The sequence below is a fragment of the Limanda limanda genome, chromosome 15, assembly GCF_963576545.1.
Source record: "Limanda limanda chromosome 15, fLimLim1.1, whole genome shotgun sequence".
Lineage (NCBI taxonomy): Eukaryota > Metazoa > Chordata > Actinopteri > Pleuronectiformes > Pleuronectidae > Limanda > Limanda limanda.
The window spans coordinates 22,353,657-22,366,273 of record NC_083650.1 but is presented as its reverse complement, the minus strand read 5'-3'; the positions used below and the strand labels follow the sequence as shown (position 1 = coordinate 22,366,273).

General features: G+C 42.4%; 1 protein-coding gene across 1 annotated transcript in view; it reads left to right on the top strand.

The window, feature by feature from the left end:
• The window catches only part of LOC133020802 (stromal membrane-associated protein 1-like), a 98,518-nt gene that overhangs the window by 79,143 nt on the left and 6,758 nt on the right, over positions 1-12,617 (top strand). Inside the window, exon 9 of the mRNA XM_061087513.1 lies at positions 11,514-11,694. Within this exon, the coding sequence (XP_060943496.1) occupies positions 11,514-11,694 (181 nt within the window). The remainder of the gene's footprint in view (positions 1-11,513; positions 11,695-12,617) is intronic.

Below are 12,617 nucleotides of genomic sequence, written 5' to 3'. Positions count from 1 at the left end.
CTGACAGAGAGAAACAGTGGTGAACCAGCACAATATAACAACAGCCGGGAGTGGTAGGAATATAGAATATAAAAATATACAACAACAAATTTTAGTTATCCATGATGAAAAATCCAACTGTATTTATATAGCACCTTCCAAAAAAAAGTTACAAGGTGCTTTACGGGTTAATAATCGAAAGCAAACATTAAGAAACAATTAAAAGCAAGCTAGTGCAGATACAGAAATAAACAATGTAACAGATGAGAAAATAGTTAAAAAAAGCATAAAATCAAACATTGTAACATGATCAGAACTAGAAGAAAGCACACCTATAAAAATGTGTCTTTAAGAGAGGGAAAGGAGTTTGCCTGAGAGGCCGTCCTGATAGAACAGACCTGGTCACCTCTGGTCCTCAACCGGGACTCTGGAATAGAAAGTCGGACATTGGTGTCATAAGATCTGAAATGTACTCTGGTCCAAGGATGTTCAGTAATACACACTCACACACACACACACACACACACACACAGACATACAACACAGTGGTGGGAAGGACTTTGTGCGGCAGGCAATGTGTGCTCAGGTGCACAGAATCCCCATCCACAAGTGTCTGTGCTTTGACCGACAATATAATGATATCCTAGTTGTTTCACAGTGACACAATGTAACAACACAACAACATAAAAGTCAACCTGAGAAAAGTGAGTGAAACTCTCACCATTCTCCTGCCTGTGGGGGGGGATAAAGCCTTTTAAACACGCAGTGCCCAAACACAAGGGTTTTTAGTTTGTGTCTGACTGTTCCCAGACCGGTCCGACGCAACAAACCCACAATTATGCAGGGTTCAAAGATATGGGCGGAGTGATAAAGTGAAAGGGTATGGAAGGGTAGAGTGTGAGACGTTGCCTCCATTAACACCTTCGCCTGTTAGATGTTTGTTTGAGTAAGAACAGAGACAAACTATCAAAGAAAATCTGAGAAAAAACAATAGATGACAAGCTTTACTGTATCTTCCAAAAACTCCTTCCACCTGTCTTCTCTGACTCGTTCACTGACTGCTCTCAGGGGATTGAGTAAGCCTGGTTGGATTAAACATTTTCGAAGAGCAGTGTTGCGTTTGAAATGATGCTGCAGTCTTTCAAATGTGGCCTTTGACCTGCGGCTCAGCTGCAGATGAGGACACACACATTCATACAGACCCAAATATATATATCATCTCTCTTACACATGCACTTACTCCCAGGATGGAGACATGCAGTTGCACGCTTCTGGTCGAAGAATCAATATTTATACAGAAAATAACCAGGTGACTATATATCCAAGTCATATACTGCATGAGCACAGTAAACGATTACGCTTGAAATCTATTTTTATTACTCTCTGACCTATTCCTAGTTTTCAAAATGTATATCTCACACTGTTACTCACTCACACTCACACCTGTGTGCCTCCTGGGACCAGAGCAGGCAGAGGCTGGCAGGAGACCCTGGCATCAAGAACAATTATGGGCTGCTGTAACTGCCTGCTACCCTTTTACGCCACTACCAGCCTCCCACTTCTCCCACTTATCCTCTAATCTCCCCTCCCAGACCACATCCGAGGAGACCCCGGCTCCTGCAGCTCTTTGCCTGCCTCTCACCTTGGCTCATCTCCATGCATCCATTCCTCCTAAATTGTCCAATTAATGCTAGTTTTTCATTCTCTGTGAAAACCTGGTGTGGTCACTGGGGATGCAAGGTAATTCTAAAAAAGTAAAAAGTTGAGAATTTTCCTCTGACAAATAAATGGCCCAGTATGTTGCTTTTTAATGTAACCCCAATGGATTTTGGTGACCTTGTGACCTTTTCTATGGTGCCCGATCAGGTCAGTTTACCAGTGTTATCATGAGTTCATTTTCCGGCCGTTCCCTTGTTCAGATACTAAATGTGGTGTACAGTTTCATTCTACCAAGAGGAAACTACAGGAACCCGCCTGTTGCACCACCGGCCTTTCCATTTCAATTAATATTCCTATGTTATACCTCTAAGCAATAAACACAAGGACAACACATCCGCCCATTCTTAAACACACATATATTTATGTAGAGGGCTGAATTTGGGATTCAGCAAGCGGATATTGCCTTAGAGCTGTGATTAGCTTGGTGCGTCAAGAAAGAGGAAGCCCACAGCCTGCTGATTCAAGCAGCTATTACCCGGCATCGGGGAAGGCTCGCCTATCTGCAAATACGTCAATTATAAAAATGTGATTACAGTTTGTAAGAGGGGGAGGATCTGTGTTATCCTCAGCTTTCCTCGCTGTCCCTCTCTTTCTGTCTCTCTCTTTTTCTCTCTCCAACACATACACACACATGTTTTCTACTCTCTCTCTCTCTCTCATTCACCACACGCTGTGAGGAAAATGTGGTTTTCAGATAATTTTTAAGCGAGCACACTCAACAATGTAAAACAGCAACTACACAATCAGCTTACAGTGGTAGGGAGGTGAAGGATGGAGCAAGAGAGAGCAACAGAGGTAAAAGTAAAGGTAAGAAATGATTTTAGGGCATTAGATGGAGGGAAAGAGGGGATGAGTGGGTGAAGAGCAGGTTGGTGGATAAACAAACAGAGGGGAGAGGAAGGTATAAGGCCAGGAGAACACAGGACGTGAAGCGTGAAGCCCAAAGAGAAGTAGAGGTACTGACTTGAGTCACCACCCACAATCCTCCTTCTGTTTTCTTTCTAAAGCTACTGGATTCACACGTGTCACAAAAACACATGCTGTGTATTTATCAAACAGATGCACCACAGTGGAGTTGCACTTCCCATGTAATTTGTCATTTGAGCGCCTGCTAGGTGCGTCTCTCTCCTCACTGCCTGGATAAATGGTATAAATAAAAGGAAATGACATATTACAAAGGGAGGTTAATGTATTTTTCTAGATTTACTGAGGTCACACTTTTTGTTAGTTTAAGGGGAAACTTCCAACCCCTGTTAAATAAATGTCTTAAACACAGTGCACATGGGGTTTACAGAAGCCACAAGAAAGACCCTGGTGATAAAAAGAGTCGTGCATGGCTTGTAGCTGAAGAGAAGGTCACGAGATCACAGCAGGGATTTTTTTTCTTTTCTGTTACCTTACAGTAAAGTGGTGTTGCCTCTGATCCACAGAGGTAGACTGAGCTATATGTGATACTGTATTGTATATAATATAGTAGATCACTGCTGGTTGTTACAGCACCAGCCTCAGCTGTGTGTGGCTCAGGTGCTCATCTGTATCTCTGCAGCTAGATCATAGATTTCAAGTCTATTACGGCTGTAGCCTGAACAAAAACCACAGCTTCATCTGCTGGGACCAGGCAGAGCTGCTACAGCTTTGCTCACAGACAGTATCAGCAATCAGACTTCTGAAAAAAGGAGAAATTAGCAATAAAAGCATCACATAAAGGGTCACATCATCTCTCCTCCTCTGCAGAGCAGACAGACAGAGTATTCATTTGTGTTAATCTGAATCATTGTAAATGTAATTTATGCACAAAGTAGTTAAGAAAAATAGAAATTCCACAAAATGGACAGTTGGAGGAAAAGAAATTGAACCTTTTCGGCTGTTGTTAATGACAATCTTATTATTTTGACAATAATGAATAGTTTGGGTTTGGGTTTGCCATCATTAAACTTGAATATGACTGTATTAATAATAAGTGAACCCATCTGGAGAAGTCATCTGAGACTTTTTGGCACCACTATATTGGCTAAAAATGAGCCTACTGTATTTTCTGGAGTAAACATGTCAGTTTCTTTTAAGGTAACGTTTTTGGTCGAAGAAAAAATCTTGGAACCAAGATCCCCACGCTATTGTAGATTTTCTGAGTTTATTGATCCTACCTAAATTTCACCAATGAGCTGTGTGTGTTTGGAGGCAGAACCAGGATCAGTTAAACAGCTGACTTTATAATGAGCTGCCGTCTTAGTAAATAAGACCGTGTCAATTGAAACCACAGTAATCCAGACTTTTAGGCATACTAAACTTTGTTCCAGTTGTTCATAATGACGTTTGAGAGTCATTGATGAAGCAGTTATGGAGTAAAATTGTTCTCCTGAGTGCTCGAAACTTTTGCAGCCCCAAAAATTGCAGGCAAATTGCGCTCAAAGTCCCTAAGTGGGCAGCAAAGTGAAAGCTGGGGAGATTTTCATTTTCATCTAAAGCAGGAAAGGTAGACATGATGTCAGCACACTTTTTGAATAACCTGTATAATATCTGTTTGAGGCAGAACAACATCTGTATCTGCAGCCAACTTACACTAATGCATCTGATCAAAGAGTGGCCTGTATGACAAGATGAGTAGATGATTTACAGAGTTTCCTCAGGAGCCTTTGGGGAGTACTATGACAGATGACTACCTCCATCTATTTCCGTTTGCTTTATACACAGATTATCAAAGCATGCAGCGAAACTATCCCAGAGTGCCTAAATTGGAGACATAAGTATTACAAAGTAGAGGTATTTGGGTTTATGAATATCTTAGCTGCAGCATGGCTACAATACCTCGCTATCCCTCCACAACTCTCCTTTCACTCACCGCTGGCCTTGCACCATGTTTAGCCTCACTGACGCTCTGGCTGTGCTCAACTGCTACCTTATAAAGCTACCTTGAATATTAAGGTGCTTTGATTTTTAATAGTATTTTACAAATTTTGTCAGTTGTGAGAAGTAGTTGTATGCTTCAGTGTTATTTTATGTCTACTACTCTTCAAGGTAATTCACAATGTCCAGGTAGCTAATTTAGGGCCATTGTTTAGTGTCATCTATCAAACTTTGTGACCAGAGCTGGGTAAAGAGCTGTCCTTGGGACCTTGTGAAACATCCATCGCCATCCCTGATTTTTGTGGAATTTTTCCGGAAAATAAACATGAGGGTAATGCAACAGTAGTTAGACGTTGGTGACTGCATAAGATCAACCACAAAGATGACATGTTAGCTTGCGTCCCACACACTGAACCATGGCAACTAACAGAACTAAATAAAGTGACACCCAGCGGGTCAAAATGCTGATGTAATCGTTTCTTAGCGCAGCGGTTCCCCGGTCTTGTTTCCGAACTGCGTTGCTGATTCCACAGCTTGAATCTGCTTGAGGCTACATGTAGCTAGAAGCTACCCGGAGCTAGCTCCCCCCCAGCTTCCACACACAGTCAGCAGGGACTCCCGACACTAACTACTACTATCCAGTGTTTGCTTCTAACCTGACGGTATTATAGAAACAGTGTCATGATAGAAGTGGAATTAAAGTCGTGACGGCGGGTTCTTGCACTGTTACCACCGCAGTTAGCATGGTGGCTAGCCTAGCCCGCTAGCCTAGCCTGCTAGCGCCGTTTTGAAAGCTCGTTCTAACCGTATGTGACCGTGCACACATGCCCTCAGTGCTCTAACGAGCCACCGTCAGCCGGACAACTCCGCTGGCTTAACACACACGTCACATTAATCGTAGAATCATAGTTGTGTTCGTGTTTGTTGCTACAAGTAAACAGAAAGTTTGAGGTCCGGAAATACGGAAATGACGTCATACGGAAATGATGTCGTTCGCGGACCAATCACAGCCAAGAGCGGTCCGTCGGGTCTCCAACATGAAGACGGATAGTTAGAAAAATCAGACGTGTACGAAAAGCTGTCCGAAGCCCTCGGAGTGGACGTTTCACGACGGATAGGGCGGTCTTATCTGTCCGTAATAGAAAAAACGGAGAGGCATAAATTGGCCTTAAGTCTTTGCAGTAGTGATAATGGGAGGGAGCTGTGGTAGGGAGTTCCTGCCGATGCAGGCGGTTTACCTATTGTGTGTCAGTCTCAGCTGTCAATCATGTTGTTTCACCCTGTTTTTATAGCCTCAAATGACTGTTATAAACCAAACTTACCTGAAAAATGCACTTTGACATACATCAGTGACAAAAAATTCATTTGATGTGTCCTTTGTCTTTTAAGCTGCGTCTGTGTCCCATCCACTAACATGGAGGAGGTGGGATCTATGACTCTGTGACGATTGAGATGCTTTTATATACAGTCTATGATTACTCTCAGTCTCACCTCGTAACAAAGAATGACCAAGCCTTTCCTGTCAGAGCCCCACATTATGGAACTTGCTGGCCTTAGAACTCATCTAATTCTGTAGCCTCCTTAAAATTCCTTCTTAAATCTTTTCCTTTTAAGACAGCTTTTACAAATGGTTGACATTGGCTCTTACTTACACTGACTAATCCTATTTATTTAAATGTTTATAGTTATTTTGCCATTCTGTTCTTCTCCGGTCATGTTCCATTGTCTGATCCTCCCTTTATCTGCCTGTCTGGTGTTATTTATTATTTCTAAGGCACTCTATAACATTGTTAAATATGCTATATAGATATAGTTTATTATAGCATTATATTTGATATAATATAATATTATTATTATGAAACGTTCAGTAGAGCTGAGGGGAAGTGCACAGTTGTGAAAATTCTTAGCATGTTTATTATTCATGCATCTAAGCTGTAGAAAAGAGGCTTAGTGAAGGACAAGGAGTTGTCACTGTCTCTGCTTCCAGTCGTTCAGTCAACAAACCTCAGTGCCACTCCGATCTACTCCCCTTGTTTGTTAGATTTACATGGTGCATGGAGGAAAAACACATCAGAGAACAACATCTAACCAGTGTCCTCATGTTGAGCACGAAATCTGTTGTGTTTACATGGACACAACGTTAAGCTTTTGTGCAAGTGCCGTGTGTTTGGTTTTGAGGAGTTAGCACGATGAAAGAGAGAAGGGAAAAGGAAAAGGATGACTGGGAGGAGAGGAGAGTATAAAGGGAGGAGGTCTGGAGAAAAAACGTGAAGGGTGGAGGGAGAGTGGAAAGAAAATGTTGTGAGGGGGTGGAGAGATGGAGAGATGAATGCAGTGTGTTGAGGGAGGTAGAGAGGGATGAGGTAATGAACTGTTGACCAGAAATTGATTTCTTCCTTCCTGTTCTTTTCATTTTTTTTCTCTTTTCTTTCTCCTTACTGTCCTATTTTCTCTCTGGCATGCTCTTACTGGACTTCCAAGCTTTGCTTTTGTTTTTAGTAAACACACACACACAGACACACACACAGACACACACACACACACATACACACACACACACACACATACACCGAGCCCAGTGTGATTTTATAGCCACAGATGGTCTATCAGAGGGGAGTGTATGAGTATTTCAAGCAGTGATGGAAAACCGTGGGGAGACATAGTCTTTTGTGTGTGTGTGTGTGTGTCGGTGTCGGTGTGTTGGTGTTTGCGTGTCAGTGTGTGTGTGTTTGTGTGTAGAAGTCTATCCACAGCGACAATGAGGAAAAGGCTGTCACAGTGGAGATTCAGAGTTCTGGCTGCAACAGCAACATTGGGTGAGAAGAATGGAGCCTTGTTGAAGAAGCTTTCTATTGCACAATTTGCTGCTAGGAGCCCGGCAACACTTCACACACTATGTGGACAGTGTGTGTGTGTGTGTGTGTCTGTGTGTGGGTGTCTGTGTTTCTGTGTGTGTCGGTGTGTGTGTGTCGGTGTATGTGGCATGGTATTGATGGCAGTTTTAGAAATTGCCAGAAAAAGATAAATGCACCACGTGACACACTGAGCTTAAGTTTCTTCTCCTTCAGTGAGATTAGATAGATGAACGTCGTGTACTGTTCTGCTTTGGCAAGACCACTCACTGTTTCAGTGCAACTGGGGCTAATGGTGCTTCAATGTCTGGCACTCGCAGATGGCAGTAGGAGTGAAAGGCTGATGGGAAACTGGTTTCTCTTAAGCAACTGTATTCATGCCAAAAGAAACTTAATTTGAAGAACCACGTGCACCAGTATAATGTAAAGTCCACTGACCCCCCTCACTGTCTTATTTGTGTCACTTTTACAGTTTATTACATTTCCACTGCCTTTATTTTCTGTATTATAATTTATAGGTGGTAGAGCAGGTTGGCCATTAATTGACCTAATGTCGGTCCCTTGTCCTTGAGCAGCACATGCTCTCATTAGGAGGACTTGAAGGAGAAGAAATATAATTCCCTTTAAAAGCACCAGTGATTGATATTACACTGGAATTCTTCAAATCAGTAGTTTTTAACCTTTTACCATCATTTTACTGTACTGATCAAAAACTATCTGGTTCCATCAAGAGGATTAATAATCTCAGAAAATCTGGAAATTACACCATTAATAGTTACAATACTTAAAGCTAGGGTTGGTGATCCTGGAAAAGCTAGCTCTAGCAGGCTTCACTTTGAAAATGTAAGCTATAATAAAGCATCAGCCCTCTCGTCAAAGATATGACCCCAAAACACATTTTGTTTTATTCCAATCCCACGAGGGCTAAAGACGCTGGCATTTTTTAAGTTTGGTTTATTTATTTACTGATTAATCGGGAATTGAAGCAACTTTTAACAAATACAATATGAAGGGGTTTTATCAACCCTACCTTAAAGCTTATACAACCATGTTCGCAAACAATCCATCTTATAGTTGTGAAGATACTTGGTCTGACTGCTCTACTGAGCTACTGAATAGATTTCCTTAACATTTTACAGCGGGTTCGGGAGTGAACCATTTCATTTTGGAGCAAGAATTGGAGGTTTCCATGTTCTGACAGCTCTGCAGTTGTTTTGTTGAGTGCAAAGTTGTCATAAATGATGACCATAAACAGAAGAACAAAGATATAATGAAGCAAATGTATCCTTGAATTTACTCTTGAGTATACCGTGTAGCAAATGAGAAGTGTATATAATTGATATTTATATCAAAGTTGAAGGTTTGTGCACCAACAACAGACTTATAGTGGCCCCACCTCTGAGCACTTTCCATCCCGCTTGCTCCTCCACATGTTGCTGTTCTCCTCCTAAATCAACGTGGATGATTTTCTCATCTCACGGTTCAGAGCCGGCAGAGCGTGTCTGAATCACACGGCCTATTCAACAAACACGTCTCAGAGAAGGAAGATGAACGTACGCCGACTACTGTTGCACTTCTCAGGATTTAAGGTCCGCTTAATGCATTTTTCAACTTTGGAAACGAGCTAAGCAGCAAATAGGCTTAGCTCCTTTGATTGAGTCATGTTACACAGAACTGAGTGACGGAGCAGGTGAAGACAGTTTGCTGCCTGTTGTCACCATTCTCTTCTCTAGTCTGTGCAGGAGTGAGGAGAACACTAATGTGCTGCAGTTATTATTAGGTAGCTCCACCCAGCCTCCGTCAACACCTGACTCACCTCCAATCGAATAGCTGCAGAGAAAATGAATCGTGTGTGTGTTTGTTTGCATGAATAACCATCCACCATATTCTCCTCAGCTATTTCCTTCATCCACGTCTTCTTCCTTTCCTCTCAACTTGTCCTTGTCCTCCCTTTCCTATTTCCTTTCTCCCATCATTCTTTCCGTCCCTTTATACTGTGTCTTCCCTGCCCTCCTTTCCTCTTCTTACCTTTGCAGCCTTGCCATCTCTGTCCTTTTCACCCTTCCCTGTCCCTTATTTTTTTATGCCCTCCTGTTCTTCTCCATCATTCCTCTTTCTTTTTCTCCCTGCATCCTGCCTCTGTTTCTCGCTGTGCCCCCCTCCCCTCCCCTCCCTCCTTCCGTCCCTCCACAAGTCAAAGAAAGGCAGCAGAGATAGACAGAGGGGAGCAGCACTGCCTGCTAAGCAGTTGAGCACAACACCCTCACAATGCTTTGTGTGTACGTGTATGTGTGTGTGCGATTTTGTCGATACGTGTGTCACACTTGAGTATTTAGTTTGTGTGTGTTTGTGTGTGCTCGATAATATTTAATTTGTGTGTATATGAAGCATTCTTGACATTGAATTCAGAATGTTGATGCACTAGTGTGTGTGTGTGTGTGTGTGTTTTGCAGAAGCCACTGTTTATTCATGGAGTCCACCTGACTGTGGTCTCCCTCTTTCCTCCTCTTCTAACCCTCACACACACAGACACACACACACATACGCACACACACACACACACACACTTGTTCTGAGCTCTTAAACAGGTGTTGCTCTCTTGTCAGCTCTGTCCATTAGGTGTAATAGATGTTTGAGTTCAAATTAACAGTGGACGTGAACATGACTGTGTGTTTGTGTGTGTGTGGATGTGTGCGTGTGTGTTTGTGTGTGTGTGTTTTCTGTCTGCAACAGTTCATGTCTACCTCTCTTTGCAGCAGCCTAATTAATATCATCCGTCTCACTTACTGTGACAATGCTTCTCCTCCGTTCTTTTCCCCGCTTTTTTTTTGTCCTTTACTCAACTCTTGCTCTTCTCCCCTTCACTTTTGTCCTGTCTCTTCCCCTCTTCTCTCCCTGTCTTGTCACGTCTGTATTCCTCCCTGATTTCTACAGTACGTTACATTAAATAAGTAAAAAGTCTTTCTACACATTTTTTTGTTGCTTGTTTGAATTTAAGATTGGAGCAGAAAGATAGGAAACCAGTTAAAAGCTGTTTCCAGACATGCACTAAACTCCGGAAATCCTTCGGACTTTCTCTAGATGGGCTGTATGTGTTAACTTAAAAGTCTGAGGAAGAGCATTCAGACTTTCTGCGGTCTTTCTTCGTCCACTCTTATAGTATAAAGTCCCCAGAAAGCCTAGAGGAGTCGAAATGGAAATCCCCTTGCTGGACAGCGAACAATTAGAGGTGTTGAAGCAGAATTAATATGTATCGTCCTGCCTCTGCCTGCTGCACCAACCCCTTACCTCAATGCTCCAGAGATTTCTGTGTTGTTGTGAACTCGTCTGAGCGGAGAATCTCCTGCTGGGTTGTGCATGTGTGAAAGTCACCGTCCGCATAAAGTTCTGAACCCAGTAGTTCTGTACATCCTCAGGACGTCATGGCTGAAGATGAATGTTCTGAATGAAGGTTTTAGAGAGTTAGGAAAAAGAGAGGCTGGTACACTGGAGGATAAGTAGACCTGTGCACTGTAGGTTGTCTTCTGATTATGGGCAATAATTCTCACTACCACGGACTGCTTCTACTCTGCCATTTTGTCTCACTATTTAATCTGAGCTGTATTTTGCCGTTCTTTTAATCATTATGAAGCTAATGTCATTAAAACTTCCTGCAGATTAAACGCCTGTAGGAAAGAGAGAGAGGATCCCCTTTGAGTCATTGTGCAGGGAGTGTTTCATTGCTTAACACCAATCAAAAGAATGGACGTAGAGAAATGATTGGAATTAACTGACTAACTTGACATTAAATATGACATTACTGGTTAAATGAAGGAATTAGTGCTGTGGAAATGTCAATTATGGTGAATATATCAAGAAAAGACATAAAGACAGGAATTATTGAGTTTCCAACCAAATTTTAAAAAAGAGCAGCGCTAAAATATAGTATACACAATCAGTCATTTATAATTTATGTTTAAAACGTACAGTTTTAGTGTAGGAAACTGAGGCACTGTCATTCGCATCAATCAGCTACCTTCCATCATCCTGTCGAGTGGACATGCACAGGTCATGTGTACAACAAACCATTACAAACATTAATCTTTTATGACTCTCCTCCCCCGTCTGTCTCCCTCACAGTCTAGTTCCAGTACAGCAGCTCCGCAGGCGGACACCTCCACCTCCTCCTCTATCTCCACCACTATGACCACAAAGGCGGAGGAGAAGAAGCTTTTATCTAAAGACTCCATCCTGTCTCTGTATGCCAGCAGCTCAGTGGGCAGTCAGCCGCAGAGCCAGCAGCAATCTGCCCCAGGACAAGGTAACACACGTCCGCGAGCGCACACACACACACATACACACACTCACACACACACACACGCATTCAAATGCAGCATTTTTCATTAACTCTTCATTGTCCAGAAGTCAGCGGAGCTTGATCAGCCCCATAAGCCAAGTTGATTTGAGCTCAACATTTACTTTGATTAGTTTAACCCCTAAAATACACAGCATTGGAACATGGATAGCACTAAATATCCAGTGAGTCTTCTGTTTTCTCAGTTGAAAAGTTTAATATGACTAAGATTATAATCCGATTAAGTTTCCAATCCTAAAGTGCAAAAACTCAATCCGTAACTGACCTTTTGACCTTCAACTCTTGGCATCTGACCTCTCCTTCCAGAGCGATCACAGTTTACAGACACGGTATTCACCTCACCACATCAGGTAGAACCTTGCTTGACGATAAACCAGTCCACTTGGCATTGATTCCCAGCTTTTCATCTGCTCCAAGGGGCAACAAAAAAAGGTCGATCCTCATTTAGTCTCGCCTCATTTAACTTCACTGTGTTCTCGTAATAACAACCTGCTGCTGAGGCCTGCTGCCACTGGTCTTACCTTAACTTTAGCTGCTTTTACTAACAAAAACAGCTTCTTGATCGAACAGACCACTGACCAGCCTCAAGTAGAATCAGAAATTAGCAGGTGAGTCCATCATCCGAAGATGAGGAGGCAACAACTAATACTTTAGGGCTTCCGGTGCAGGCAGCAGATATTTGGGCCAAGACTCTGTCTTCCATTCGTCATTCACATTATCTGTCTGATGAGTTTCTTCTATGCCACAATTAAAACTTTTCTCCACACAAAGCACACACAGTGATGCCTGACAGCATTAAGCTAATGTCTGTTAACAGCTGTCTGCTAATTAATTCAGATAAATGAGAAAGTCGATAGACAATGCATTTT